This window comes from Dromaius novaehollandiae, chromosome 2, assembly GCF_036370855.1.
Source record: "Dromaius novaehollandiae isolate bDroNov1 chromosome 2, bDroNov1.hap1, whole genome shotgun sequence".
NCBI classification, from domain to species: Eukaryota; Metazoa; Chordata; class Aves; order Casuariiformes; family Dromaiidae; genus Dromaius; species Dromaius novaehollandiae.
In genome coordinates this window covers 646,795-671,500 of record NC_088099.1, presented here as the reverse complement: position 1 = coordinate 671,500, position 24,706 = coordinate 646,795, and the positions used below count along the sequence as shown (strand labels likewise).

The window sequence follows — 24,706 nt, the reverse complement described above, 5'->3', positions numbered from 1 at the left end:
GCGCGGCCCCACCGCCTCGCACAGCAGCAGGAAGCCTTGCCCGGTCCTCTGCGCCCGTCGGCACCGCCCGGGCAGCGGGGCCAGCGCAGGCTGCGCACCCACCCCACGCACGCTGCACCCACGTGCCAGCACCCTGCCGAGCGCGGGCCGGCGCGCTGCTGCGGCTGGGGGCAGGAGCCGTCCCGACGCGCTCCCCCCGTGACGTGCTTGGCAAGAGGAGCGGCGTGCCAGCGCGGGATCACGGCTCCGCTGCTGCCAAACAAGGCCCTGCGGCCCCGGGCGCAGCAGGCGCACGGTGACGCAGCCGCGGGCTGGCATGGGCCGTTCCCCTGCCAGGCGGCCCTTGCACAGCGCTGTGGGGCCACGCCGCCCCCCTGCACCGTGGGGCCGGGCTGTGGGGCTGGGGCTGCTCCCCAGCCAGGGCACAGTGGGGTGCAGTGGGGCGCAGCACGGTGCAATGGGGTGCAGCGGGGTGCAGCAGGATGCAGTGGGGCACAGGGGAGCCCCCCCAGCCCCCCAAGCCTTGGCAGGACCCTGCCTGCTGAAAGCCCCCCGTCCCTCCCCCAGGCGGGATGGGCAGCGCTGGCCCGCAGCCGGGGCAGCTCCAGCCTCCGGCGGGAGGCCGACAGGGCCGTACCCAAAGGGGAGCTGCCATGCAAACCTGCTTTTTGCATGTCTTTTACATACAGCAGCAGCAGGCACGACCCCCCCCCCCCAGCGCAGGAGGGTGCTGGGGCCCCTGGTGCTGCGGAGGGACGGGGTCTGGGCAGGGGCAGCAGCTCTGAGGATGGGAGGGGGCTGGATCCACCCAGCAGAGCCAGGCTGGAGCAGGATCCGTCCGGGCCATGGACTGGGAAGGCTGGCGAAGCCGGGGGGGGGGGGGGGCGGGTGTTGGCGGTGATGGCACACAGACAAATGGGGCAAAATGGCCCAGAGAAGACGAGGCTGGAAAGGGGACAGATCCTGCTCGCCGGAGCGGGGTCCTGAGCCACCTCGGCAGATTGACGCTGCTCGAGCAGGTCGGACTAGGCGATCTCCAGCTGTCCCAGTGACCGCCACCTCGCCGGGACTGGGGATGCGGCGCGAGGGGGCAGCAGGGCCGAGGAGGCCCCCGGCACACGCACACGCATGCACATGCATGCACATGCATGCACACGCTTGCACACGCATGGCCCGTGCACGGGGAGGCCCCGCCGCGGCGCCCCGGCAGCTGCTGCCGTCCGTCCCTGCCGCCTGGCACGGGGATTAGATGTACCCGCCGCGGCGTGGGTGCTGCGGGCTATAAATAGGGCACCAAGCTGGGCGGGTGCCGTGGGGGACAGGGGGGACCCCCCGCCGGGGAGAGGGTCCCGGGGACCCCGACGGGGAGCGCCAGCCCGGCAGGGCAGAGCGGCACCGCGCACCGTGCCGCCCCGGCTGCCCGCTCCGCTCCCGCGCCAGACCGTCCCCACTGCGGGAACGCGGTGCCGACCAGCCCCTTTGCACCACCCCCCCCCGCGCCCCACATCGCCCCGCTCGCCCAGCCCTCCCGGCGCCCCACGGCCGGCCCCACGGCCCCTGCGCCCGGTCCCTGCCGACCCGCTCGTCCCCCGCGGCACGGCGTTATCGGCCGACGTCCTCGCGCTGCTGCGCTACGGCGGGTGCAGGGCAGGGCGAGGCGAGCGCGGCCCCCCGGCCCCCCCGGCCCCGGCGCAGGACCCCGAGCGCGCACCGGCGCGCACCGGGGACGGCGGGTCCTGCGGGAGCCGAGCGCGAGCGAAAGCCGCCGGTACCTTCTGCTCCTCGCCGTGCCGGGCGGCGCAGGCGACATCGTTATCAAGGCACAGGCAGGTGCCGCACAGGGAGACGCCGGGCATGGGTCCCGCTCCGGCCGGGGGGGTGGCGCTGGGGGGGGCCGAGAACTCCTGGAGCAGCTGCAGGAGCGACGCCAGCATCCTCACGGCCGCCCGGGCCGCCGGGCCGAGCCCATGGCGCGCCGGCGCCGCTCAGCCCCGGCCCCCCCCGGCGCCCCGGGGCCCCCGCGCCGCGCCCATCCCCGCGGCCTCGCGGCGGCCCCGCTCCGGCGGCAGCAGCCCGCTCGCGGCGAGCGGCCGGAGCGAGTGGCGGCGAGCCGGGAGGCGGCGGGCGGGAGGCGGGCGGGAGGCAGGCGGACACGCACCGCCGGCAGCGCAGAGCGAAATTATTGGGGCGGAAATTTTACCCAGGCTGCCCCGCTGCCGCAGCGGCCCCGGAGCCGCGGGGGTGCCGGCTGCCCCCGCCGCGCCGCCCCCGGCCCCTTCACCCCCGCGGCACGCGGGGCTCCCGGCTGCGCCGCCGGCTCTGCCCGCGCCGGCTCTGCCTCGGCGCTGCAGCCCGGCCCGGGCCCCGCGGCGGGGAGCGGAGCCGGGTCACACCGGGGCCCCCGGGCTCCTGCTCCGGCCGGTGAAGGGGGTCAGCGAGGGGCCCCCAGCCCGCGGCTGCCTGTGTGCATGTGCACGGCCCCGGTGTGCAAACGGGCACCTGCGTGCAACGCCTGCCCGCGGCTGCGTGTGTGCACGGCCCCGGTGTGCAAACGGGTACCTGCGTGCAACACCTGCCCGCGGCTGCGTGTGTGCATGTGCACAGCCTCGGTGTGCACACCTGTACCTGCACACAACACCTGTCCGTGGCTGCGTGTGTGCACAGCCCTGGTGTGCACAGGGGTACCTGCGTGCAACGCCTGCCCGCGGCTGCGTGTGTGCATGTGCACAGCCCCGGTGTGCACACCTGTACCTGCACACAACACCTGCCCGCGGCTGCGTGTGTGCCCGCGCATGTGCACAGCCCCGGTGTGCACACCTGTACCTGCACACAACACCTGCCCGCGGCTGCGTGTGTGCCCGCGCATGTGCACAGCCCCGGTGTGCACACCTGTACCTGCACACAACACCTGCCCGCGGCTGCGTGTGTGCACGCGCATGTGCACAGCCCCGGTGTGCACACAGCCCCATGCAGCCACGTGCAAGAGACGGGAGACGCCGCTCGCATCCTCTGCCGTTCAGCGAAAACGCCCCCGCCATCGCCCCCACCCCGAGCAGGGCTGCCGGGCTGCGATGGGCGGGGGGTGCCTCCCCCCTTCCGTCCCCCCTTCCCAGCTTGTGCTGTTTCCCGGGGGTCAGCGCTGCCTGCCAGGGATGTCACCCCGTGGCGCACGGCCCCCTGCCCTGCTGCCATCCACGCTGCCGTCCCCAGGACACGGTGGGGTGACACGGTGCTCCGCGTGCACAGCAGCCCGGCTGGCGGGGGGGCCTGCGGCGGGTCCAGCCCCCACCTGCCAGAGCTGCGAGCCGGGGCAGGGCAGTGCCAGGGCTGCACACACCGCGTGGCCGTGCACAACCGGTGCTGCACACACTGCGTGGCCATGCACAACCGGTGCCTCACAGCAGGACAGTGCCGGGGCTGCACACACCGCATGGCCGTGCACAACCGGTGCTGCACACACTGCGTGGCTATGCACAACCGGTGCCTCACAGCAGGACAGTGCCGGGGCTGCACACAGTGTGTGGCTGTGCACAACCGGTGCCTCACAGCAGGACAGTGCTGGGGCTGCACACACTGTGTGGCTGTGCACAACCGGTGCCTCACAGCAGGACAGTGCCAGGGCTGCACACACTACGTGGCCGTGCACAACTGGTGCCGCACAGCGGGACACCACCGGGGCTGCACTCACTGCGTGGCTGTGCACAACCGGTGCCATGCAGTGGGGCAGTGCCAGGGCTGCACACACCGCGTGGCTGTGCACAACCGGTGCCGCACAGCGGGACACCACCGGGGCTGCACACACCGCGTGGCTGTGCACAACCGGTGCCATGCAGTGGGGCAGTGCCAGGGCTGTGCACACTGCGTGGCCGTGCACAACCGGTGCCGCACAGCGGTGCTGTGCAGCGGAGCAGCGCCGGGGCTGCACACGCTGCATGACTGTGCACAACCGCTGCCACGTGGTGCCTTGCAGCAGGCAGCGCCGGGGCTGCACACGCTGCCCGGCCGGCGGCACGCCAGCGCACTGCCACGGGGTCACACGAGGTCACAGGTACCGCGGGGTCACACGAGGTCACAGGTTCTCCAGGGTCACACGAGGTCAGGGGTACCCCAGGGTCGCACAAGGTCACGGGTACCATGCAGGCACCCGGGGTCACTGGTACCTGTGGGGCATGTGGGGTCACGCTGCTGCGGGCACACGGGGGTCACAAGCACCCCAGGGACACACAAGGTCACAGGTACCTCGGGGTCACACGGGGTCACACGGCCATGGGGACACACAAGGTGAGGGGTACCTTGGGGTCACCGGCACTTCTGGGGCACAGGGGGTCACACAGGTGACTCGGGGGGCACAGGGCCATGGGTGCCTCGGGGCAGCAGCCCCACGGCGGGGCAGGGCCCGGCCCCACTGCCCCTTTAAGTCGGAGCTGCTCCCCGCAACCCTGGCTCCTTCCTTGGGGGGGGGGGGCCGGGGGGGCCGTTACTGGGGAACCAGCCCCAGCAGCAGCTCCTGGCTCTAAAATTAACCCGGAGCTGCCACTCGCCAAACGGGGACAAACCCCTGCGCGCTGCACGGGGCGGGCGAGGGCAGCGCGGGGGAGGCGCCGGTGCCCCCCAGCACGGCCAGCCCCGGCCCCCGGGCGTGGGGCACCGCCCCACATCGCCCCACATCACCCCGCAGCCCCGGCGGGGCCGCCCCGCCTCTCACCGTGGCCTCGGGGCAGGCCGGGAGCGCCATGGCCGGCCATGCGGCACGCACGCAGCGCACACCCTCGAGCCTCCCGGTGCCACAACACCTATCAGTCACCGTGACACAGATACCCGGCAGTGCCGACGCGCGGTGACACGTACACCCGCCCTGGCACAGACACACATCACCTCGTGCTCGCAGGCACACAGGCGCCAACACCTCTCGCTTGTGGTGACACGTACGCCCAACACCTGCTGTGACACAGGCACCTGACACCCAGCCGCACAGGAGGAGACACCCGTGACCCAGACACCCGCGCCCACAGCCACAGATACCGAGCGCCTGGCGCTCCGGCCCCCCCTTGCCGCGAATACCCCGAGCGCAGCACCCGCGACCCCGGGACGCCACATCTGCAGGCCGTGGTGACCCAAAAGGCAACCACAGCGGCAGTGACACCGACACCCGTGCGGCACAACCCAACACCCAGCTGCAGGGTCAGCCCCGCTCAGCACCGTGTGACAAACACCAAAGCCTCCAAACCAGCAGCCGTCCCCCCCTGGGGACACTTGACACCCTGGGACACAGACAAGCGACACGCAGGAGCCTGCCCAACACCTGCAGTCACTGTCACCCAACGTGTGGGTGACCCCCAGCCGAAGACCCCCCTGCACTGACCCAGCAGCCCCAGAGCACAGATACCCTCCGCCTGTGCAGCTCACTACCCACAACCACCCTCCACGCCTGCGCTGCATACCGGTACTTGCAGGGACACCGTGCACCCGTTGTGAAACAGAGCCATGACCTGGAGCACCCAACACCTGGAACAAGCAGACACCCAACACTCGCAGTCCCAGACCCTTGTAGAGATGCAGAACCAACCCCCGTGCAGAAACTTGACCCACAGTGACGTGGACATCCAACACCAGCACTGACAGGTAGCCAACACCTGCACACATATCCTACACCCGCGGTCCCCACACACCAGCACTGACACGGACATCCAACACCTGTACAGATACCCAACACCCACACAGTTACCCACCGCCCACACTAGCACAGACACTCAACATCTGCACAGACACCCAGCATCTGCCCTGGTGGAAACCCAACACCCGCAAAGGTACCCACACACCAGCACTGACAGATACCCAACACCAACACAGATACCCACACCCTCTGAGACACCTGAGACCAGAACACAGACACCCAACACCCACAGAGCTACCCAACAGCCACAGTACCCAAACGCACGTAGTTACCCCACAGCACCCAACACCCACAGAGCTACCCAACAGCCGCAATACCCAACAGCTCCCATACCTAACACCCAGAGCTACCCAACACCCACAGAGCTACCCAACAGCCACAGTACCCAACACCCAGAGCTACCCAACAGCTGCCATACCAAACAGCTGCCATACCAAACACCCAGAGCTACCCAACACCCAGAGCTACCCAACACCCACAGAGCTACCAACAGCAATACCCAACAGCTGCCATACCCAACACCCCCAGAGCTACCCAACAGACATAGTACCAAACAGAAACAGTACTCAACATTCACAGAGCTACCCAGCTGCAGCACCCAACACCCACAGAGCAAGCCAGCACCCACAGAGCTACCCAACACCCACAGAACCCAACACCCGCAGAGCAACCCAGCACCCACAGAGCTACCCAACAGACACAGTACCCAAACACCCGCAGAGCTACCCAACAGACACAGTACCCAAACACCTGCAGAGCTACCCAACAGACGCAGTACCCAAACACCCGCAGAGCTACCCAACAGCTGCAGCACTGAGCACCTGCAGAGCTACCCAACAGCTACAGTACTCAACACCTAGAGAGCTACCCAACGCCCACAGAGCTACCCAGCACCCACAGAGCTACCCCACAGCCGCAGTACCCAAACACCAGCGCTGACATGGATGCTCAGCGCCCTCCAAGACACCCAACACCAGAACAGACACCAGTGCCCAAAGCCCGCAGTCACCGAGATGCCCCACAGCAGCAGCAGCCACCACCGGCACCGAGGCAGATGCCCAGCTCCATCACCGACACAGACGCCCCGTGCCTGTTACCCAGCGCTCATCTCCACTGCGGCAGACACCGCGGCAAGCCACCCCGCACAGCCGAACCCCAGGACATCCCAGCGCCAGCACAGCCTCAAGGTGCGCGTGACACCACTGCTGGCAGTCGGGGCACCCAATGCCCCAGCGGCACCAGCCCCGGGTGCAGCAGCCGGCACTCACAGCGTTCAGCTGCGGCAGGGAGGCGGTCCCCTGTGCCGCCATCCGCACGGGCGACGGGGACGGGCGGACGCGCCAGGCCTCGAGGCGACGCAGTGCTCCCACCACCTACGGCACTGCGGCACGGCGGACACCTGGCGTCTGCGGCGGGGCGGGGTGGCGAGCCCCGTGACGGGGTGACGTCCCCGCGGGGCGGTGCGCCCGCCCCAGCTGACACAGCCCCCGAGCAACCCTAGTACTGACCCACTCCCATCAACGCTGCTCCCAGCGCACCGCCACCGCGGCACGGCCCTTCGGATGGGACGGCCGCAAGGACTGGAGGCTGCAGCCTCTCCGGCTCCGGGGACACAACAGCCGCCGCAGCCTCCCGGTGCCTCCCTGGCCGGCAGCACCTCCGCAGAGCAGCAGTGCGGCAACATCCCCTCGCCACGACCACGACCACAACCACGACCACGACCACGACCACGACCGTGCAGCAGCCACCGCCGCAACAACCCCTGCAGCACAGCAGGCCGGTGCGCCCGAGCCCGGCCGTGCCACGGGCAGTTTGGTGGCACCACGCAGGGCTGGCGGCAGGTCCCCACGGGGAGAGCGATGCCCTATGCCCGGCCCCATCCTGGCTCACGGCACCTCGCTGCACTCGGCAGCCACAGCCCAGCGCCGCTGCTGCAGCCGGGGAGCCGAGCCGGGCTGCCGGCGGTGGGAGCCAAGCCGAGCCGGACCCGTCTCGCTCCCACGGCGGGCCGGTCTCCAGCCCCACGGGATGCGGATGCCCGGGGCTCTGCCGCCTGCCCCCCTCCCCATCCCCGGCACTGGGCTCCCCCCGGCTGCCCCCGTCCGAGTCACGGCCGCCGCCTGCCCCGACCCCCGCGCCCGCTGCCCCCTCCCTCTGCCGCTCTCATTCCTTCCAGCCCTGCTCGTAAATCAGCCGCTGGAGCTCGCCCCGGGCTGGCTCCGGCCCAGCGGGGGGGGGGGAAAGGCCCCAGCTCCGGCCCCGCCGCCGTGACCCCGCGGCCCCCCGCGCCTTGCCGCGGCCGGACGAGCGGGACCCCCAGCCCGGTGCCGGGGCACCGCCGCCCCCGGCCGCCGCAGACCCCCGCCGGGGCCCCCAGCCGGGACACGCAGCGCCGGGGCTCCGTCGGGGTCTGCGACGGCTTTTGGCGGGGGGACGCGGGGCAGCGGGAGGGGGCGGGGGGCACCGAAACGCGGGGGAGCCGCAGCCGTCGGGGCTGCGCGGGGCTGCCGGTAGCCGCGGGGGGCGGAGGGGCGCGGGGCCGCGGTGTCCCCCCCCCCCCGGAGCCCCACGTACCTCCTGGGCCACCAGGCTGGAGACGCGCACGGCGCGGCGGACGCGGCCGTCCTTGCGGTCGCCGTCGGGCCGCTCGCCGCTGTCGCGGCTGCCCCGGGCCATGGCGGAGCTCAGAGCGGCGCGGCGGCCGCCCCCCCGGGGCGCCTCATGCCGCCCCCGCCGCCCCGGCAGCCCCGGCCGCCGAGCAGAGCCCTGCAGCGCTGCCGGCGCGGGCGGCGGCAGATGGAGGAGCGCGGCCAGCCCGCCCCGCGCCCCCCCGAGGCCCGGCCCCCCCCCCCGCCCCCCCGCCCCGCCGGGGCTCGCTCCCCGCCCGCGGGCGGCTGCCCTCGCTCCCTCTTTCCCTCCTTCCCTCCCGGGGCGGCTCGCAGCCGCGCGGCGCCACCCCCCCGTCCCGCCCCGGGGAGGGACGGCGACACCCCCGGGCACGGGAAACTGAGGCACGGGGGGGGGGGGGCGGCTCCGCTCCCCAGCCGGCGGGGGCCCAGGAGTCCCGGCTCAGCCCCCGCCCCGACCACGAGACCCCCCCGCCCGCCCGGGGCCAGACCCAGCCCGGACCCGCGGCGCCCAGGACCGACCCCAAAGCACCGCCTGCCCCTGCGGGGGGGCCACCCCGCTCGGCGCCGACCCCCGGCCCCGGGAGCCCCCGGGGGCACCTGCGCTGCGCGAGGAGGAGGCAGCACGGTCCCATGGGCAGGGATAAGCCCGAGCCTAAGCCTGAGCCTGAGCCTGAGCCCGGCCGCAGGCTCTGCTTGGCAGCCGCCGGCTGATTCGCGGCACCGCCAGCTCCCGGCGTCCCTGGCAGCCACCCAGCCCGGCCAGGGAGACCCCGCTCTGCATCCCAACGCCGGCGCTCCCGCAGCACCCCCGGGCCGCACGGCGGGTGCAACCTGCCCCTGGCGCCCCCCCAGCCCCGCCGCGGCCGGGGGCCACCTCCGCACGCAGCCGACGGCACCGGCCCGGGGGCTCGGCTGGGCCTGGAAGGGGCTCTGCCACGCTCCCCTCTTCCTTCCTTGCACCGCCAGGAGCCTCCGAGCCCGCTGCGGCTGTCGCCCGGCTGCCCCCATCCTCCCTGCGCCCTGCTCAGAGGGGCCTCGCGTCCGAGACCCGCTCCGGTTGGGGCCGAGCTGGGGCTGGCAGCACCGGGGTGCCGGCAGCGCCCAGCCCCACCAGCAGAGCCGGCCGCGGCGAGGGGGCCATGCCGGGCCAGGCTGGGGGTCCGCGAGAGCCGCCCGCACCCCCCGGCTCCCCCCCGCGGCTCCCCTGGCCAGAGCCGGCCCGGCAGCGCGGTGACCTTGACGGGAGCTGCGGGAGCGCGAGGCGCGGGCTTGTTTGGATGCCGTCACTGCGGATGATTCACGGTGCCGCTGTCTGGGAGCCCCGGCCCCCCCCCCCCCGGCACCGCCTTCCCGCCCAGCCGTCTCACCGCGCCGTGAGTTATGGCTGCGCGAAAACGTGCTCGCGTTGTCCCGGTTGCACCGGCCCTGCCGCGCGCAGCCTGCCGTCTGCTCCCGCCCCGCCGGCACGGCCCGCGCCCTGCATCCCGCCGTTCGGCACCGGCCCCGGCACCAGCCCCACGGCTCCGTCCCACGCGAGCCGAGGCCCCGCAGCGTGGCAGGTCCCGTTGGGCCGGGCCGGCGTCAGGGCAGCGCCGGCCCCGGCGAGGGCATCGCTCCCTCCGGCCAGGCCACTGCGGCCGAGGCGGGTGGCGGTGGCAGCTGGCGGCAGGAGGGATTATGGAGGCTCAGAGCCCGCGGCCGTCTCCCCGCACAGCAGCAGCCGCCGCCGCCGCGGCATCGGAATTAATTACACAGCAAAGGCAATCAGGATGCTCTGCTCGTTAGCGCGCTGGGGAGGAACGGGGACGGCCAGCCGGCACTGTGCAAGCGATGGGGAAGGGCGGCGGAGCGGGGGCCGCAGGCCGGCCCTGCACCAAGGCGCTCGAGAGCCCGCAGGGCTGGGGTCCCCCCTCCGCCTGGGGCGGCCGGGCCCTGCAAAGGGGTCTGCAGCCCATGCACAGGGCGCAGGGGCTGCAGGGGTCCCGCACCCAGCGCTGGGGCAGGGTCCCGGCTGCTCCGGCACCGCGCGGGGTCCGGGGCCGGATACCTTAGCCGGGGGCTCAGCCGGCGCCGGTGCCGCGGGAGCGGATCCCACGGGTCCCCGGCAGCAGGGCCTGGAGCTCCCCGCGGGGGCTGGATCCCCAGCCGCCCCTCACGTGTGCGGGCACACGCGGCGCAGGGCGCACGGCCCCGCGGGAGCCGGGCTGCACCGGGAGCCGAGCAGGGGCAGATGCGCCCCTGGGACGACGCCGGCACGCGGGGGCCGCACAGCCCCCCCCGCCCAGGCCACGGCCCCGCGGCTGCGCGCCACCCAGATGCACCCTGCCCGCCGGTCCCCCGAGGCCGCCGGCCACCACGCACGAGCTCGGCAGCTTTAACTTCATTAGCGGGAGCTGGGATCAGGGTGTAATTAAGCAGCAGCCGCCACTCGCTCCCCGCGGCCAGATGGCCGTTACACAACGTGCACAGGATCAGCCACGAGCACCGGCGCCCGGGGCAGGGGCCGTGCCAGCCCCCGGGGCCCCCGCACAGCCTGGGGCGGCCGGGGCCAGGGCCGGGATCTGGCAGGGAGCGAGGGATGCCGCTGCCGGTGGGAACGGGGGGCCCACGTGCCGCGCGGGGCCAGCACCAGCCCCGGCCACCGTGCCCCGGCCGTGGGGAGCAGCCTCCCTGCTGCACCCTCGCCCGCGCTGTGTCTCCGTCCTGGGGATGCGGCCGGTCCCCCGCCACGGCCGTCCCCACACCCCCGATCAAGGTACGGCCAACGCAGGATGAACCGCAGCGGCTGGGGCAGAGACCCCCCCCGTGGCGAGCGACAACCGAGACAACAGGCCACCCCAGTGCTGGGGACAGCCAGGGACACCCTGCACGTCGCACCAGCCTCAGCCTGCCGTGCCCGAGCCACCCTGCCGCACAGAGCACCCCGCGATGCCAGCGTGCCCTGAGCACCATCCTGAAGGCCCCGGGCACCATCCTGCAACCTCCAGCATCACCCTGCAACCCCCGAGCACCATCCTGCAGCCCCCGGGCACCATCCTGAAGGCCCCGGGCACCATCCTGAAGGCCCCAGCACCGCCGTCCTGCAGCGCAGAGCACCTCGCAGGCCCTGGCCCCATGGGCGCCATCCTGCAACCTCCAGCACCGTCCAGGATCCGCCGGCAGCAGCGGCAGGAGCGAGCGTCCCGCGGGCTCTGCCGTGCCCTGAGCACCGCCCGGCCACCCCGGGCAGCGGCGGCGGCGGTGACACGGCGCCCTGCGGGCTGGCTCGCCTACCTGGGTGACCTTCTCGGTCACGTTGTGCGTGCGGTCTTTCAGCTTGGTGGGGGCGATGATCTCCTTCTCGCTGGAGGGGGCGGCCAGGAAGGCGTCTGCCTTGAAGTCCACGAAGTTGAGGGTGATCTGGGGGATCTTGCTGATGGCCCGGTAGCGCATGAGGTCCGAGTCGGAGGTGGAGTTGAGCAGGGTGCTGCGGACGTTGTTCATGGCCCCTGCGCAGGGCGGGCAGCGTCACCCGGGTGCTCCCGGGACTGCGCGGCAGAGCGGGACTGGGGCGGGCGCCGCTCCCGGGGCCGGCAGGGCTGCTGCAGCCGCCGGCATCACCGGGCCCCTGCCGTGAGCAGGGCTGCGGCCCAATGTCCCCCGGGGCCGGAGCGGGGCACAGGCCGGGGCCCCACGGCAGGACGAGGGGAGCAGGAGCGGTGCCCCGGGGCGGGGAGGGATCTGCCAACACAGGCGCTGCTGGACAGGGAACCAACCACTTCATATCAGTTACCGTTAATATAATAATTTTCCCCTTCCCTAATGCGCTTAGCAGGAACAGGGGTTTAACAAGGCAATTGCCGTCCGCTCCCTTTGTGCTGAGAGGATTAGGGGCCGCGGTTACGCCGGCGGTGCTGGGCGCTGCCAAACAAGCGCGCACGCCTGTCCCGGGCTGGAGGAGGAGGCGGCACTCCCGCATGGGCATCGTCCCGGGGGGAGCAGGGCAGGGACCCCCCGCTCCCCACGGGGTCCTGCCCCGGCAGCGAGGAGCACGGCACCGGAGACACCCGCGGCACAGAGCATTACCGCGATGAGGAGCCTGACAGTGACGGGCGCCCAGAGCCCCCCTGGTGCCCCCAGCACCCCGCGCGCGGCAGGGGAGGCTGCGCGGCTCGGCTGGCGCCCGGCCAGGCCGGCTCCGTCCCGCCACCCCTAACGAGGCGCCGGGGGCAGCCCTGCTCCCGGGCCGGCGCACGCGGCGGGTCGACGCTGGCTGCAGCTGACAGCTGCCGGGGTGCCTCCGCGCCGGGAGGCATCGCTCACCCTAACGAGCTGCCAGCCCTAATGACGGCACCCCTGGGCCGCACGTCACCCGGCTGCGGCATCCGGGCCCCGCGCCACGTGCTGCCGCGGCTGCAAGGCAGGAGCTGCCGCTGCGGGGCGGAGAGCGGCGAGGAGCCGCCCGGGAACGGGGCATCGAGCACCCGCTCCCGCTGCATCCCCGGCATCGCCGCGGGGGCTGCGGCAAGGCCCCACGCGGCTGCTCGCGCCCGCTGCACGCCCGGGGCTGCCCAACCCCCTGCGGTACCTGTGCTGGAGCCGCGGTGCATGCCGGCCCCCGCGCTGGCGTGCCGGTTGTGGCACCGCTTGTCGCCCTCGCCCTTCATGGTCTCGATGTCGTCGACGGAGGAGGCCCGGCGGACGCTGTGGAAGCTCTCGCGGGAGCGGCTCCGCGTCAGGCTGCAGTTGGAGAAGGAGGCGTGCAGGTTGAGGCGGTCGGCGCGGGGCGAGGAGTGGGTGACGGGCGGCTCCGGGCGCCCCTCCGCCTCGCCCTCCTCCAGCTCCATCAGCGCCTTCTGGTCCTCGGGCTGGGAGCAGCCCAGGCAGCTGTTCTCCAGGGACGAGGTGGCCTCGTCGGGGGCCGACTCGCTGCTGTGCTTGGAGAAGTCCACGATGACGGCGTCGGGGGGCTCCTGCGGCAGCGACTGCTTGCTGGCCGTCAGCGCCAGCAGGGCCGGCAGCTTCAGCTTGAAGGACTTGCTGCGCCCTGGCGGGAGCAGAGCGCAGGGTTAGAGGCCTCTCCGGCCAAATCGGCCTCGAGGACGCTGGCCGCTCGCTGGTGGGGCTCGCCCTGACCCTGGGACCAGCCGTGCTTTCCTCCCATCCACAGCTGGACGTGGCCAGAGCCAGGGCAGGGCAAGGGTCCCGGTGCCCGATACCCCAGGACCACGGGGGTCTGCACGGCCGGGTGCCCGGCCAGGGCCCCAGCAGGACCCCCTGCCCGCGCCGTGCACCCCCTGCTCCAGCACCAGCCCTACCTGCTGGGAACCAGTTGGTGGGGGTGACCCAGTGGTTGGTGTCCTTGTCGGGCGAGCCCAGGCGCTCCTTCTCCATCACCACCTCGAAGTTCAGGATGAACATGATGACGGCCCCATCCTCGTTCTTCACCGGCACCACGTCCACCAGGCACAAGAAGCAGCTGCCTGCAGCGGGGCAGAAGCTCAGCCCCAGCCCTCGACGCTCCCACCCACATGGGGCGGCCTCCCCCTGCCCCAGGCGCCGTGGGGCAGGGACGCTGCTGCCCCCCAGCACCGCCGGCCACGCTGCCTCGCCGGGAGGGAAACTGAGGCACCAGGGGGTTGGGCAGGCCCCGTTCCCCCGGCCAGACACCGCGGCAGATCCTGCAGCGTGGGGTGGTGTGCGGGGAACGGGCTGGTGCTGCGCCCTGCGCTCAGCCTGGAGCCCCCCCGGACCCCCCAGGGGCTCTGCTGGGAGACGGGGCTGCTCGTGGGGCTGGGGGACGCGGGCACGGGGCGCGTCCGTGCCGGGCAGGGAGCGCTGCTCCCCCCGAGCGGGCGTGCTGGAGCCAGGCTTAAGCGGCTCAGGGCATTTTAACAGCTGCAGGGTTAATCCCGCTTGCTGCAGCTGCGAACTCAGCTGGATGAGCCGGCACGGGGCGGGGGGGAGAGCGCGGGGGGGCGGCATCCCGCACGCAGCCCCCGTGCACTGCGTGTGACCCGGCGCCCCTCACCCTGGCACGGGGCCCACGCAGCCGCCCCCCCTCCGGGGCTGCTATGGGGGGGCCTCCGCAGCCCCCCGACGCCCCCCCCCCCGGGGGGAGGTGCGGAGCCCCTCCCGCGCCGCGCAGCCGGGCGGAGCCGCCCCCCCGCCGCCTCCCCCGCCGCTGGCCGCGGGCCCGGCCCGGTGCGCCCGGGGGGAGCCCCGGCCCGGCGGCGCCAGCTGGCACGGCGGCGCGGGGATCCCGGCTTCCCCGGCCCGGGCGGCGGCCCAGCACCGCCCGGGGGGCGCCGCCGCCCCCGGCCCGCCGCCCCCGCGATCACAGCGGCCCGGGACACACGGCCGCGCCGCCGCCGCCGCCGCTCCATCCCTAATCCGCGCCGATCCCCCCCCTCGCCGCCCGACGGGGCGCGCCCGCCCCGGCCCCGCCGCCCCCCCCCGCCCCGGGTCCCCCCCCCGCCGGGGCCGCGCACTCACCTGCAGCCGGCGCCGCCCCCCCCTCCCCCCCCGCGGGCCCGTGGGCGCGGCGGCGGCTGCCCGCGGCGGCGGAGCGGCCCCGGCGGCGGCCCCCCCCGGGCTGCAGGGGCCGCGGCCTTGGCACCGCCACCGCGCGCCGGTTTATGCCTAAATATGGCTGCGGGCAGCGGCGCCTCGGCCCGGCCCGAGCGACACGGCGCCCCGCCGGGCCCCCCCGCCGCCCCCCCCCCTCCCCCGGTGCACGGGGCGGGAGAGGGGCGCGGGGGCGGCGGGGCGGGCGGCGCGGAGGGAGGGTCATCCCGGGGGAAGGGGCGCGGGGGGCGCGGGGACCCCCCGATGGCGGCGCGGAGCTGGGGGCGAGAAACGCCGCCGTCACCCCGGCCGGTAGCTCGGTGCCCGGCGGGGGAGGTGAGGGCAGCGCGGGGCCCTCCCCCAGCGCGGCATCACCCGGCCCTGCATGCCATCACCCGGCCTTGCACAGCGTCAGCCAGCCCTGCACGCCGTCACCCGGCCCTGCACGCCGTCACCCGGCCTTGCACAGCGTCACCTGGCCCTGCACGCCGTCACCCAGCCTTGCACAGCATCAGCCAGCCCTGCACGCTGTCACCCGGCCCTGCACGCCGTCACCCGGCCTTGCACAGCGTCACCTGGCCCTGCACGCCGTCACCCGGCCTTGCACAGCATCAGCCAGCCTGCACGCTGTCACCCGGCCCTGCACGCCGTCACCCGGCCCTGCACAGCATCAGCCAGTCCCGCATACCGTCACCCAGACCCGCACAGCATCACCCAGCTCCGCACAGTGTCACTGTCCCACATACCATCCCCCAGCCCCGCACACTATCACTCCTTCCCACATGCCATCACCATCACCCAGACCTGCACATTGTCACCCAGCCCCGCACAGCGTCCCCCAGCCCCGCACAGAGTCACTCTGTCCCATATGCTGTCACCCAGACTTGCACAGCATCACTGAGACCCGCACACTGTCACCCCCTCCACACACACCCCCAGACCCCGGCCCTGCACCCCAAACCTGCACACACACCCCTGGCCCTGCAGCCCAAAACCTCACACCCGCCCTTCACCCCCCAACCCTGCACCCCAAACCCCCACACATCCTGCACCCCGGCCCTGCAGCCCACAACCTCACACCCGCCCTGCACACCCCATCCCTGCACCCCAACCCCCCCACATCCTGCACCCCCGGCCCTGCACCCCACAACCCCACACCCGCCCTGCACCCCCCATCCCTGCACCCCAAACCCTCACTCATCCTGCACCCCGGCCTTGCACCCCAACCCCCCACACACCTGGAATACCCCAGCCCTGCACCCCAAACCCATGCGCACCCCCGGCCCTGCACCGCCCCCCCGCACGCACACCCTGCCCCCCCCCCGAACCCGCACCCCCGCTGCGCCCCGGGGCTGCGCTGCCTCCCTTGGCCAGCAGGCGGCAGCGCCGCGCACCGCGCACCGGGCACCGCGCAGCGCCGAGCACCGGCACCGCCCTGGGCACTGCCCCCCCCGCACTGCCCCCCCCGCACTGCCCCGGCACCGCCCTGCACCCCCCGCACCACACACCCCACACCAGCCCGGGCACCTGCCCCGCACTCCAGACCCCGCGCCGTGCCCCCCACCCGGTACCCCCCCACGTGCACCCCGCTCCGCACCTCGCGTCCTGCACCATCCGCCGCGCCCCCCGCGCCACCCCAGACGCCCCAGGGCACAGCCCACCTCGCCCAGGCTCCTCGCACTGCCCCGGGCCCTGCACCCCCCCACACCCCACCCCAGGCACGCTGCACCGCACCGTGTCCCTGCACTGCGCACACTGCACCACGCTGCACACCCCGCACTGCACCCCGCTGCGCACCCCGCACTGTGCAACCCCCCACAGCGCCCCACTCACACCCTGCACACAGGGCACCTCATGTCGTGCAACCCACCGCCGGTACCACGCTGTGCAGCCCACGCTGCACCACGCGCCCCACACCTTGCATCCCACCCCCCCACGCTGTGCAGCCCACGCTGCACCATGCAGTGCGCACTGCACTGTGCGCCCCACGTCCCGCACCCCACACCCCCCAACCTCACTGTGCAGCCTGCACTGCACCATGCAGTGCCCCACAGCCAGCACCATGCACAACACCGCAAAACACACGGCACCGCACCCCACACACCCTGTACGACACCCCACAGCGCTGCCCCCTCCCAGGGCACTGCCCCCCCGGGGTCCCCCACGTCACCACGGGTGCCACTGCGCAGCCTGGGCACTGCCCCACTGCTGCAGCCTCCATGCCTGGGCACCCCAGACCCTGTTGTGTCACCGTGGGGTCCCCACACACAACCCCCTCCTGCACCACACCCTGATGCTGTGACCCAACACCCGCAGGGCATGGAAACCCCAGCCACGTCACCGCTTTGCATCCCCCCTGCACACACCCACCGGTGCCCCCCGTCCTGCACGGCACCTCCGAGTGACATCCCTGCAGGACACCGGCACCCGGGGCCACAGCCCCAGGGCATCACCGCGCCGTGCCGACCCGCCGCCGGGACCCCACCGGGGCAGCAGCGCCGGCATCCTCGCGCCCCGGCGAGGGCAGGGGCTCCCTGGCACGGCCCCGGGCGGCCCGTCCTGCCGGCCCCTCGCGCCCGCGCTGTCCCTGCAGGCAGCCCTCGTCCGTGACCTGCTGCCTCGGGATTTGCTGGCGGCCGCTCAGGACCCCGCGTAACCTGCCGGGCCGGTGCCGGTGGCAGGGTTCCCCCTCCAGATCCGCCCTCCCCGCTGCAGACACCTCGCGTGACACCACGGCGGGGGCCCCGGCAAGCCCGGCCGCCCCGGCACGGACCCCGCTCCCACGCTCCCCCAGTGCTCCCGTGACCTCTCTGCTGTCCCCAGCACTTTCGGGCTGTGACAGGGCTTTATAAACAACATAGCTCAAAAACTAACAGCTGCAGCAGGGACTTATCAGCGCTGCAGGATCGGCTGGTTCCCGACAGCTCGGCGAGACCAAACACGGCACCAACCACCGCAGCAGCGGGCCGAGGGGCCGCGTCGGGACATCTCCGTGCCGGGCGGTTCGGGGGCTCCGGCGCGGCGGCAGCACCGAGCAGAGCCGAGCCGCGCGGCGACCTTGCAGCCTGGAGCAGGAGGAACGGGGTGAAACGCTGCAGCACGAGGCCCAAGGTCGCCGGCAGGGGCTCGGCAAGGACGGCGGTGCCGCGCGGGGCTGCGCCCACGGAGCCGGCAGCAGCGGGTGCAGCGGCAGGGTCTGTGCATGGCCCGGCAGGGCCTGTCCCGGCTGCCGTCACCCGGAGGATGAGGACGAGGACGCGAGGGACGCGGCTCCCCTGCGGGAACCCGGGTGGGCGACGTGGCTCAGCCCGGCCAGGACCATCGGCCGCGGTGCCGGACGGGGCAGAGCCGCACACGGGGCTGCACAGTCGGAGCAGCCGCAGCAGCACCCGCAGTCGGGCTTCGCCACGAGCCACCGAGGCCGGAGCCGGCGGTGCACAGCGGCAGCAGCCGGCAGGGCAAGGTGTGGGGACCCCCGGGGCCAGGCACCGAGCGGGGGCCTTTCCCCAGCCCCCCACCCGCCGCCGCTCCACGCCAGCCCCACGAGCCTCCGGCGGCGGCAGGCAGGCAGGCGCCGGGCGCTGCGGCAGGGAAAGGCGGCCGCGTCGCCGCATCGTGCCAAGCGAGCGCCGCTGGCGCCAGGAGATGCCCGCGGTGCGCGGCTGGCACGAGGCCGAGCAGCTGGTGCGGCAAGCCCAGCACGCGGCACGCTCGCGCCGAGAGCGTTGCCTGCAGCCCGGCGCCGGGCATTTCGGCACCCTGCGTGTCCCTGCTGCAGGGACGGGTGCAGCGACGCCCCGGCCACGGCGCTGGCGTGGGCCGTGCTGCAGCCCCGGCTCTCGTGGGGCGCAGGCTGCCCTCCCGCCCCAGCCCCAGCGGCGGATGCCACCGCGTCCCCCCACCAGCATCATTGCACTGGGGGACAAGCAGGCCCCAAGGCACCGGCCACGGGCGGACACTTGCCAAGGCCAGGGCGGCCCCCCACACGCTCCCCCCAGGCGATGGAGATGCTCCCTCCAACGTCCCCCCGGCACCGCACACCGGGACCCTCCTGCCCCACGGATCGGAGCTGGCGGGGCCCTCGCCAGCCCCACCGCCAGCCCCCCGTCGCAGGCGCCGGGAGGGTCCCGCGCGGAGAGGCAGGGAAGGGTTAAAAGGAGCAGCTCCGCACACCGCACGGCACCACGCTGCTGCTCCCGCGGCTATAAATATCCCGTCGGAAACACCGCGCTCCCCCAGGGATGCAACACGGGCAGCGCTGCCGCAGCGCCAGCCTCCCCCGCCACGCGGGCTGCGCGGCCCCCGGCTGCCGGCCCACGGCCCACGGCACGCGACGGGGGACGCCCGGCACCGCCCGGGGCTGCCGCCTCGCCGGGGACATCCCCGGCCCGCGGGGGCACAGCCCGGTCCCGGGCCGCTGCATGGCCGCACCGGGAAGCCAGAGGCCGCCTCATCCAGCCCCGCTTACGAGGGGGGGCCTGGGGCGGATGCAGCCCCGGCACCGCCAGACGCCCCCGCTTCGTGCCCTCTGCAGCCGGGCGGCTCAGGCTCTGCATCGTGGAGCAGAGCATCGCAGCACCGCATCATCCTCATCCTCCCGCCTGCACAGCCCCGGGGCACCCCCCCACCTTGCCCCAAGGCAAAGCCCTGGGACCCCCTCCAGCAGCCCCCAGGACCCCCCCAATTCCCCCGGCCCCTCCGCCGGGGCCGGCTGTGCCGCGTCTCGTCACTCAGCCTGTCTGGCCGGGCTGCGCTGACGCTGCCCAGAGCCCCGGCAGCCCGGAGACACGAAGCATATACAGCTGTCAGCGAGGCGGCCCCGCTGCCGGAGATCCCGCCAGCGCCGCGGGGTCACCGGGCGCCCGCGCTCCGCCGGCCGGCGGTCCCCAGCGCGGCACGGCCGGGTGCCACCCGGGCCGCATCCCTCCGGGGTGCTGCAGCCCATCGCTGCCCCCATGCACCCTGCTCCCGTCCAGCCCCGCCCCGGTGCAGACCCCCAAAAAGGGGCTGCAGAGGCCCCGTCCGCCCCGGCTCGCCCTCCTGGCTCCGCGCTGGGCCTCGCGCCCTCCTCCGGCCCCGGAGCGGGGAGACCTGGGAGAGCCCAGCAGCACCGCGGGAACATGAACCCGATTCCTCCCTCTCCGCTCAGCGCAGCCAAGACAACAAAGGCCGGGCAGAGCCAATTAGTGCAGCGCTAACGAGGGCTCATAAAGCACCATAAAGCCAGCTCGGGCTGGCGTGGCCGCCCGGGATCCGGGGAGGCAGCAGGCACGTGCCGCCTGCGTCCCCGTCAACCCCGGCACCGCGCACACGGGTCCAAAGTGCGCCAGCAGCCAGATGCGCTCTCAGCCTCGGCTCTCCGGGCCGTGCCAGGTGCGAGTGCCACCCCGGGCGCCGGTGCCACGCGCGAGTCCTGGGGATCCTGGCCCCAGCTGGGGTTGCACCGGCCTCAGCGCCCCGCCGGCATCGCTCCCTGCTCGCCCCAGGGGAAAGGCGCCCACGTGGCATTCCCCGGCGGAGCCGCAGCCGGGGCCGCGGGGCAGCAGCTGGGAACCAGCTTTGTTTACTCCGCGCGCCGGAACCGGGGCCGGGTGCCGGGAGCCGGAGGCAGCTGCCGGCGAGAGCCGAGACACCTGGCGCATGGGACCAGCTCCTCCCCGGGGACGCCGGGGCCCGCCGCGCGGAGAGGGGCCGCGGGGAGCTCCGCGCCCGGCTGCGCGGGAGCCGTGCCGTGGGGCGGCACACGCTGCACCGCGGGGGAAGGGGGACCCCCAGCTTGCAGGAGGGACCCGCCGTGCCCGGCGCTGGGCCAGCCCGAGCAGGATGCAGCGCAGCCCCCGTGCCCCGGCGCTGCCCGCCGCCTCCCTGCCTGCTGCCCGGAGACCCCAGGCGTGGGAGGGATGCAGAGGGGCCCCACGACGTCTGACACAGCTGCGGCAGGGCCGGGCAGTGCGCCCAGGACCCCCAGGAGAGGGGCACGCCGGGCAGCTGCTGGCAGGGCAGGAGATGCCGCAGGGGAGCCCGTGTGCAGGACGCGGAGCGAGCTGCCTGCATCCGAACCAGGCAGCTCCCGGAGCGCCTCTCCACCCCCTGCTCCCTCCATCCTCCCCCCGGCAGCACCGCAGACCCCCGTGTCGCAACCCCCGGCTGCAAGGCTGCCCCCCTGCTCCCCAGCCCCACACAACCCAGCTCCCAGGCGAGTCAAGGCACCGCTGAGCCGGCAGCCCCCGGCCACCCCCAGCCTGCCCCTGCAGCCAGCGGCAGCAGCCGGGGACCAGGGCGGCGGGGCAGCATGGAGCCCCCCCCCAAAGACCCGTCGCGCCGCGCTGCCCTGCGGCAGGCAGGCCCCAGCCGCCGGAGCCAGGCCGGCCCCGGTGAGCCCGGGCACCGCGTGCCACCCACGGCGCGGCGGGGCCTGGCACCGCTGATGGATGGACGCGGCGCGCGGGCCCGCCTCGGCACGCCGCTCGCTCAAGGGGCTGTCGGCCGGTGACGGACGGCCGCCTTCGCGCCCGCGCAAATAATCGTAAATCTCTGCCGGCCGCGGGCGCGAGCGAGCGAGCGGGGAGGTGCTCCCCGCGGCGGCGGGGCGTCTGCCTGCATCCGCTCCGCCGCCGTCTCCCGGGGGCTGCCGCGGCCCCCCCAGGCTGCTGCACCCCCCGCGCAGACCCGGCCTCCCGCATCCCCCCGCGGATGCCCGCCAGCCCACGCGCGAGCGGCCGCGTCCCTACCGTCCTTGCGGTAGAAGCAGATCTCCACCTTGCGCTCCTCGGAGCCCAGCAGGGCCTGGGCGATCTGGGCGGCCGCGCTGCGCTGCGTGCGGGGCCCGTAGAGGAAGTCGCAGGTGCAGGGCTTCTGCATGACCTCGGCGCGCGTGTACCCGCAGAGCTCGCAGAAGCCATCGTTGCAGTAAATCACCGCGCAGTTCTCCACCCGGGCGTTGGCGATGATGAACTTGCGGCCTGCGGGGAGGCGAAGGTGAGCCGCGGCGCCCGGCCGCGGTGCCCCCGGGGAGCCTGCCCCAGCCCCGCTCCCAGCACGAGGGGTCCCTTCACGGCCAAGCCCCCAGTGCCCCCGGGGACCGCGCAGACGGCACTGGGAGCATCGCACCAGCTCGTCCTCCAAGCCCTGCACTGACCCTGCCAGCCCAGCCTGGAGGGCAGCGCTCAAAGCAGCCGGCACCTCGACACCGTCCTTATCAGCCAGCCCTGTACCCGTGCAGAGCACCGTGGCAGCCGGGAGCGAAAGCTCGGCCTCCGTCAGAGCAGCCCTGCGCGGAGCACGGAGCCCCTCGCCACCCCGAGCCCACCCAGCTCTCTCCGAGCTCGGCCGTGCCTCCGCGTCCCACCCGGCCCCGCGCGCCCTCTCCTTGGGCTGCCTTTGGGCCGCGCTCGCCCAGGCCCGGCGGAGCGGGAACATCCCTGCTGCCGCTCTCCCGGCTCTGCAGAAGGATGCTCTGGGCCCGTCCCCAGAAACGTGACGGGGAGCCCCCCCGATCCAGCCGGCGCGGGGAAAACAACATCCCTCTGCCAAAATCTGCAGCCTGGACACCAGCTGCAAGGCTCCTGCCCGCTCCAGAGCGCAGCGGGTTCAAAAGGCCGCAGGGCTGGCTGGGATCCCCGGGCCAGCGCGAGCAACAGCCATGTCATGTAAACCGACAGCTGAGGCTCCATCACGGAGCCGAGCGCGCTGCATCCCCTCCGTCCATGAGGACCCGGCCCCGGGCCCCGGGGGCCAACCTCGCCCATGGGGCACCCCCAGCCCCGGGCAGCCGGCGGCCCAGCACCCCCAGACTGGGCTGCTCCCCACCGCAGGCATGGGGACGGGCGCTTGCGGGAGCCGCGGGTGACCGTGACACTGCTGCACCGGCCCCAGCGCGCGCAGGGCCCCCGCCAGCCCCGCGCTCGTCACCCGCGCCGCCCCCGAAGCGACGCGCACCCACATTCCCCCGGCCTGACTCCCCGCGGGGGCCGTACCCCCACCACGCTGCGGCGACCGTGGCCCCCACACCGGCCCCCCCCGGGCTCCGAGCAGGCCAGGCCCCCACGGTGGCACAGGGACGCCCCTGCCTCCAAGGGCAGCAGTCCCACATGGGGCACAGCCAGGGCTCCCTGCCCCAGCGCACAGGGCACCCCCACCCCGGGGCACCCCCAGTTCCAGCGCACAGGGCACCCCCAGCCCCAGGGGCACCCCCAGTTCCAGCGCACAGGGCACCCCCACCCCGGGGCACCCCCAGTTCCAGCGCACAGGGCACCCCCAGCCCCAGGGGCACCCCCAGTTCCAGCGCACAGGGCACCCCCACCCCGGGGCACCCCCAGTTCCAGTGCACAGGGCACCCCCAGCCCCAGGGGCACCCCCGGCCCTAGGACATGGCCTGTCCCTGCTGCATCGGGCACCCCAAGTGCCAGGCCACCCCCAGCCAGGGGCACCCCCAGCCCCAGGACACCCGGCACCCCCCGCCGTGGGACAGGACCATCTCCAGAGCATCAGGCACCCAAGTGCCAGGCCAACCCCCACCCTGGGGCACTGGACACCCCCACCCTGGTGCACCCCCAGCCCCAGGACACCCCGCACCCCCCGCCCCGGGGCAGGACCATCCCTGGTGCATCGGGCACCCCCAGTGCCAGGCCAACCCCAGCCCCGGGGCACCGGACACCCCCACCCTGGTGCACCCCCAGCCCCGGGGCAGGCCCATCCCCGGCGCTTCGAGCACCCCCAGCCCCAGGACACCGGGCACCCCCCGCCCCGGGGCAGGCCCGTCCCCGGCGCATCGGGCCCCCCGCACTTACTCTGCCCCTCGAACTTGCGGATGATGGTGTCGAGGAAGGTGTTCTGGGGGGCGACGTGCCCGCGGCGCACCGGCATGGTGCCCAGCCCATGGGGGGAGCGGCCGCCGGCGCCGCCGCCCGCTCCGCTCCGCTCCGCCGGGCCGGGCCGGGCCGAGGCTGCGGCGGCCCCGCGCCGCGGGGGGTCCCGGTGCCCTTGAGCCAAGGACGGCGCCGCCGGGGCGGCTCGGCGCCCGCGGGGCTCTTGCGGCGCGGCGCGGCCCGGCGCCGGGATGCCGCGGGGCTGCGGCGGGCGCGCACGGGTTAAGGCTGGGCCCTCCCCGCCCGGGGCCGGTCCCCGCGCCCCCGGTCCCGGCCGCCGCCGCTAGCCCATGCCCGCGCGCCCAGGTGCGGCGGCGCGCCCGGGACCGGGGCCGGTGCCGGTGCCGGAGCCGGTGCCGGCTCCGCCCGCGCCCCCCCGCGCTAGCGGCTCCGTGCGCGCCGCGGCGGGCGCAGCATCGGCCTTATTTAGGCAAGGAGGCGGCAGGCTCGGGGGGAGAGATTTATCACCGCGCCTCCCCCGCCGCCGGCCCGGCCCGGCCCCCCCGGCCCCGCTCGGGTCCCGCGCCCCCGGCAGCCGCGCGGCTCCGGCCCGGTTCGGCTCGGCTCGGCTCGGCTCGGCTCGGCTCGGCCCGGCACGGAGCGGCGCCGGGACGCGGCGGGGCCGGGCGCTGCGTGTTGACAGCCGAGCCCGGCTGGGGAGGGGCGAGCGCGGCTGCAGCCAATGGTCCGCGCCGGGGGGAGCGCCCGGAGCCGGCCCCCCCCCCGGCACACCCGGCCCGGCCCCCGCCCGGGCCCCTCCGCCCCCCCCGGGATCCGCCCCCCCATCCCACCCAGTGACCCACCTCCCCCGGCCCCCCCCCGGCCCCTGCAGTGGATCCACCCCCCGGGCTGCCTCCGTTCCCCAGGTGTCCACCCCCCCAGCCCTCTCCATCCTCCCGGGATCCGTCTCCACCCCCCCAGGTACCCCCCCCCCCGGAACCCCTCCATCCCTCCCCAAACACCCTCCTGATCTCCTCCACCCCCCCAGG

At 74.4% G+C, this 24,706-nt stretch overlaps 1 protein-coding gene across 2 annotated transcripts in view; it reads right to left on the bottom strand.

Annotated features, from left to right (window-relative positions):
* Window positions 1-23,784, bottom strand: part of KCNH2 (potassium voltage-gated channel subfamily H member 2) — a 30,549-nt gene extending 6,765 nt beyond the window's left edge. Inside the window, exons 1-5 of one of the 2 annotated variants that reach the window (XM_064505556.1) lie at window positions 23,640-23,784; window positions 21,582-21,812; window positions 13,602-13,766; window positions 12,872-13,330; window positions 11,578-11,792 (exon numbers count right to left, since the gene is read on the bottom strand). In XM_064505556.1, coding sequence (XP_064361626.1) covers window positions 11,578-11,792; window positions 12,872-13,330; window positions 13,602-13,766; window positions 21,582-21,812; window positions 23,640-23,715 — 1,146 coding nt within the window. In that variant the 5' untranslated portion in view covers window positions 23,716-23,784. Of the gene's footprint in view, window positions 1-11,577; window positions 11,793-12,871; window positions 13,331-13,601; window positions 13,767-21,581; window positions 21,813-23,639 lie in introns of those variants that run through there. The other variant, XM_064505557.1, reaches the window with a different exon arrangement.
* Between the last annotated feature and the right edge of the window lie 922 nt (window positions 23,785-24,706).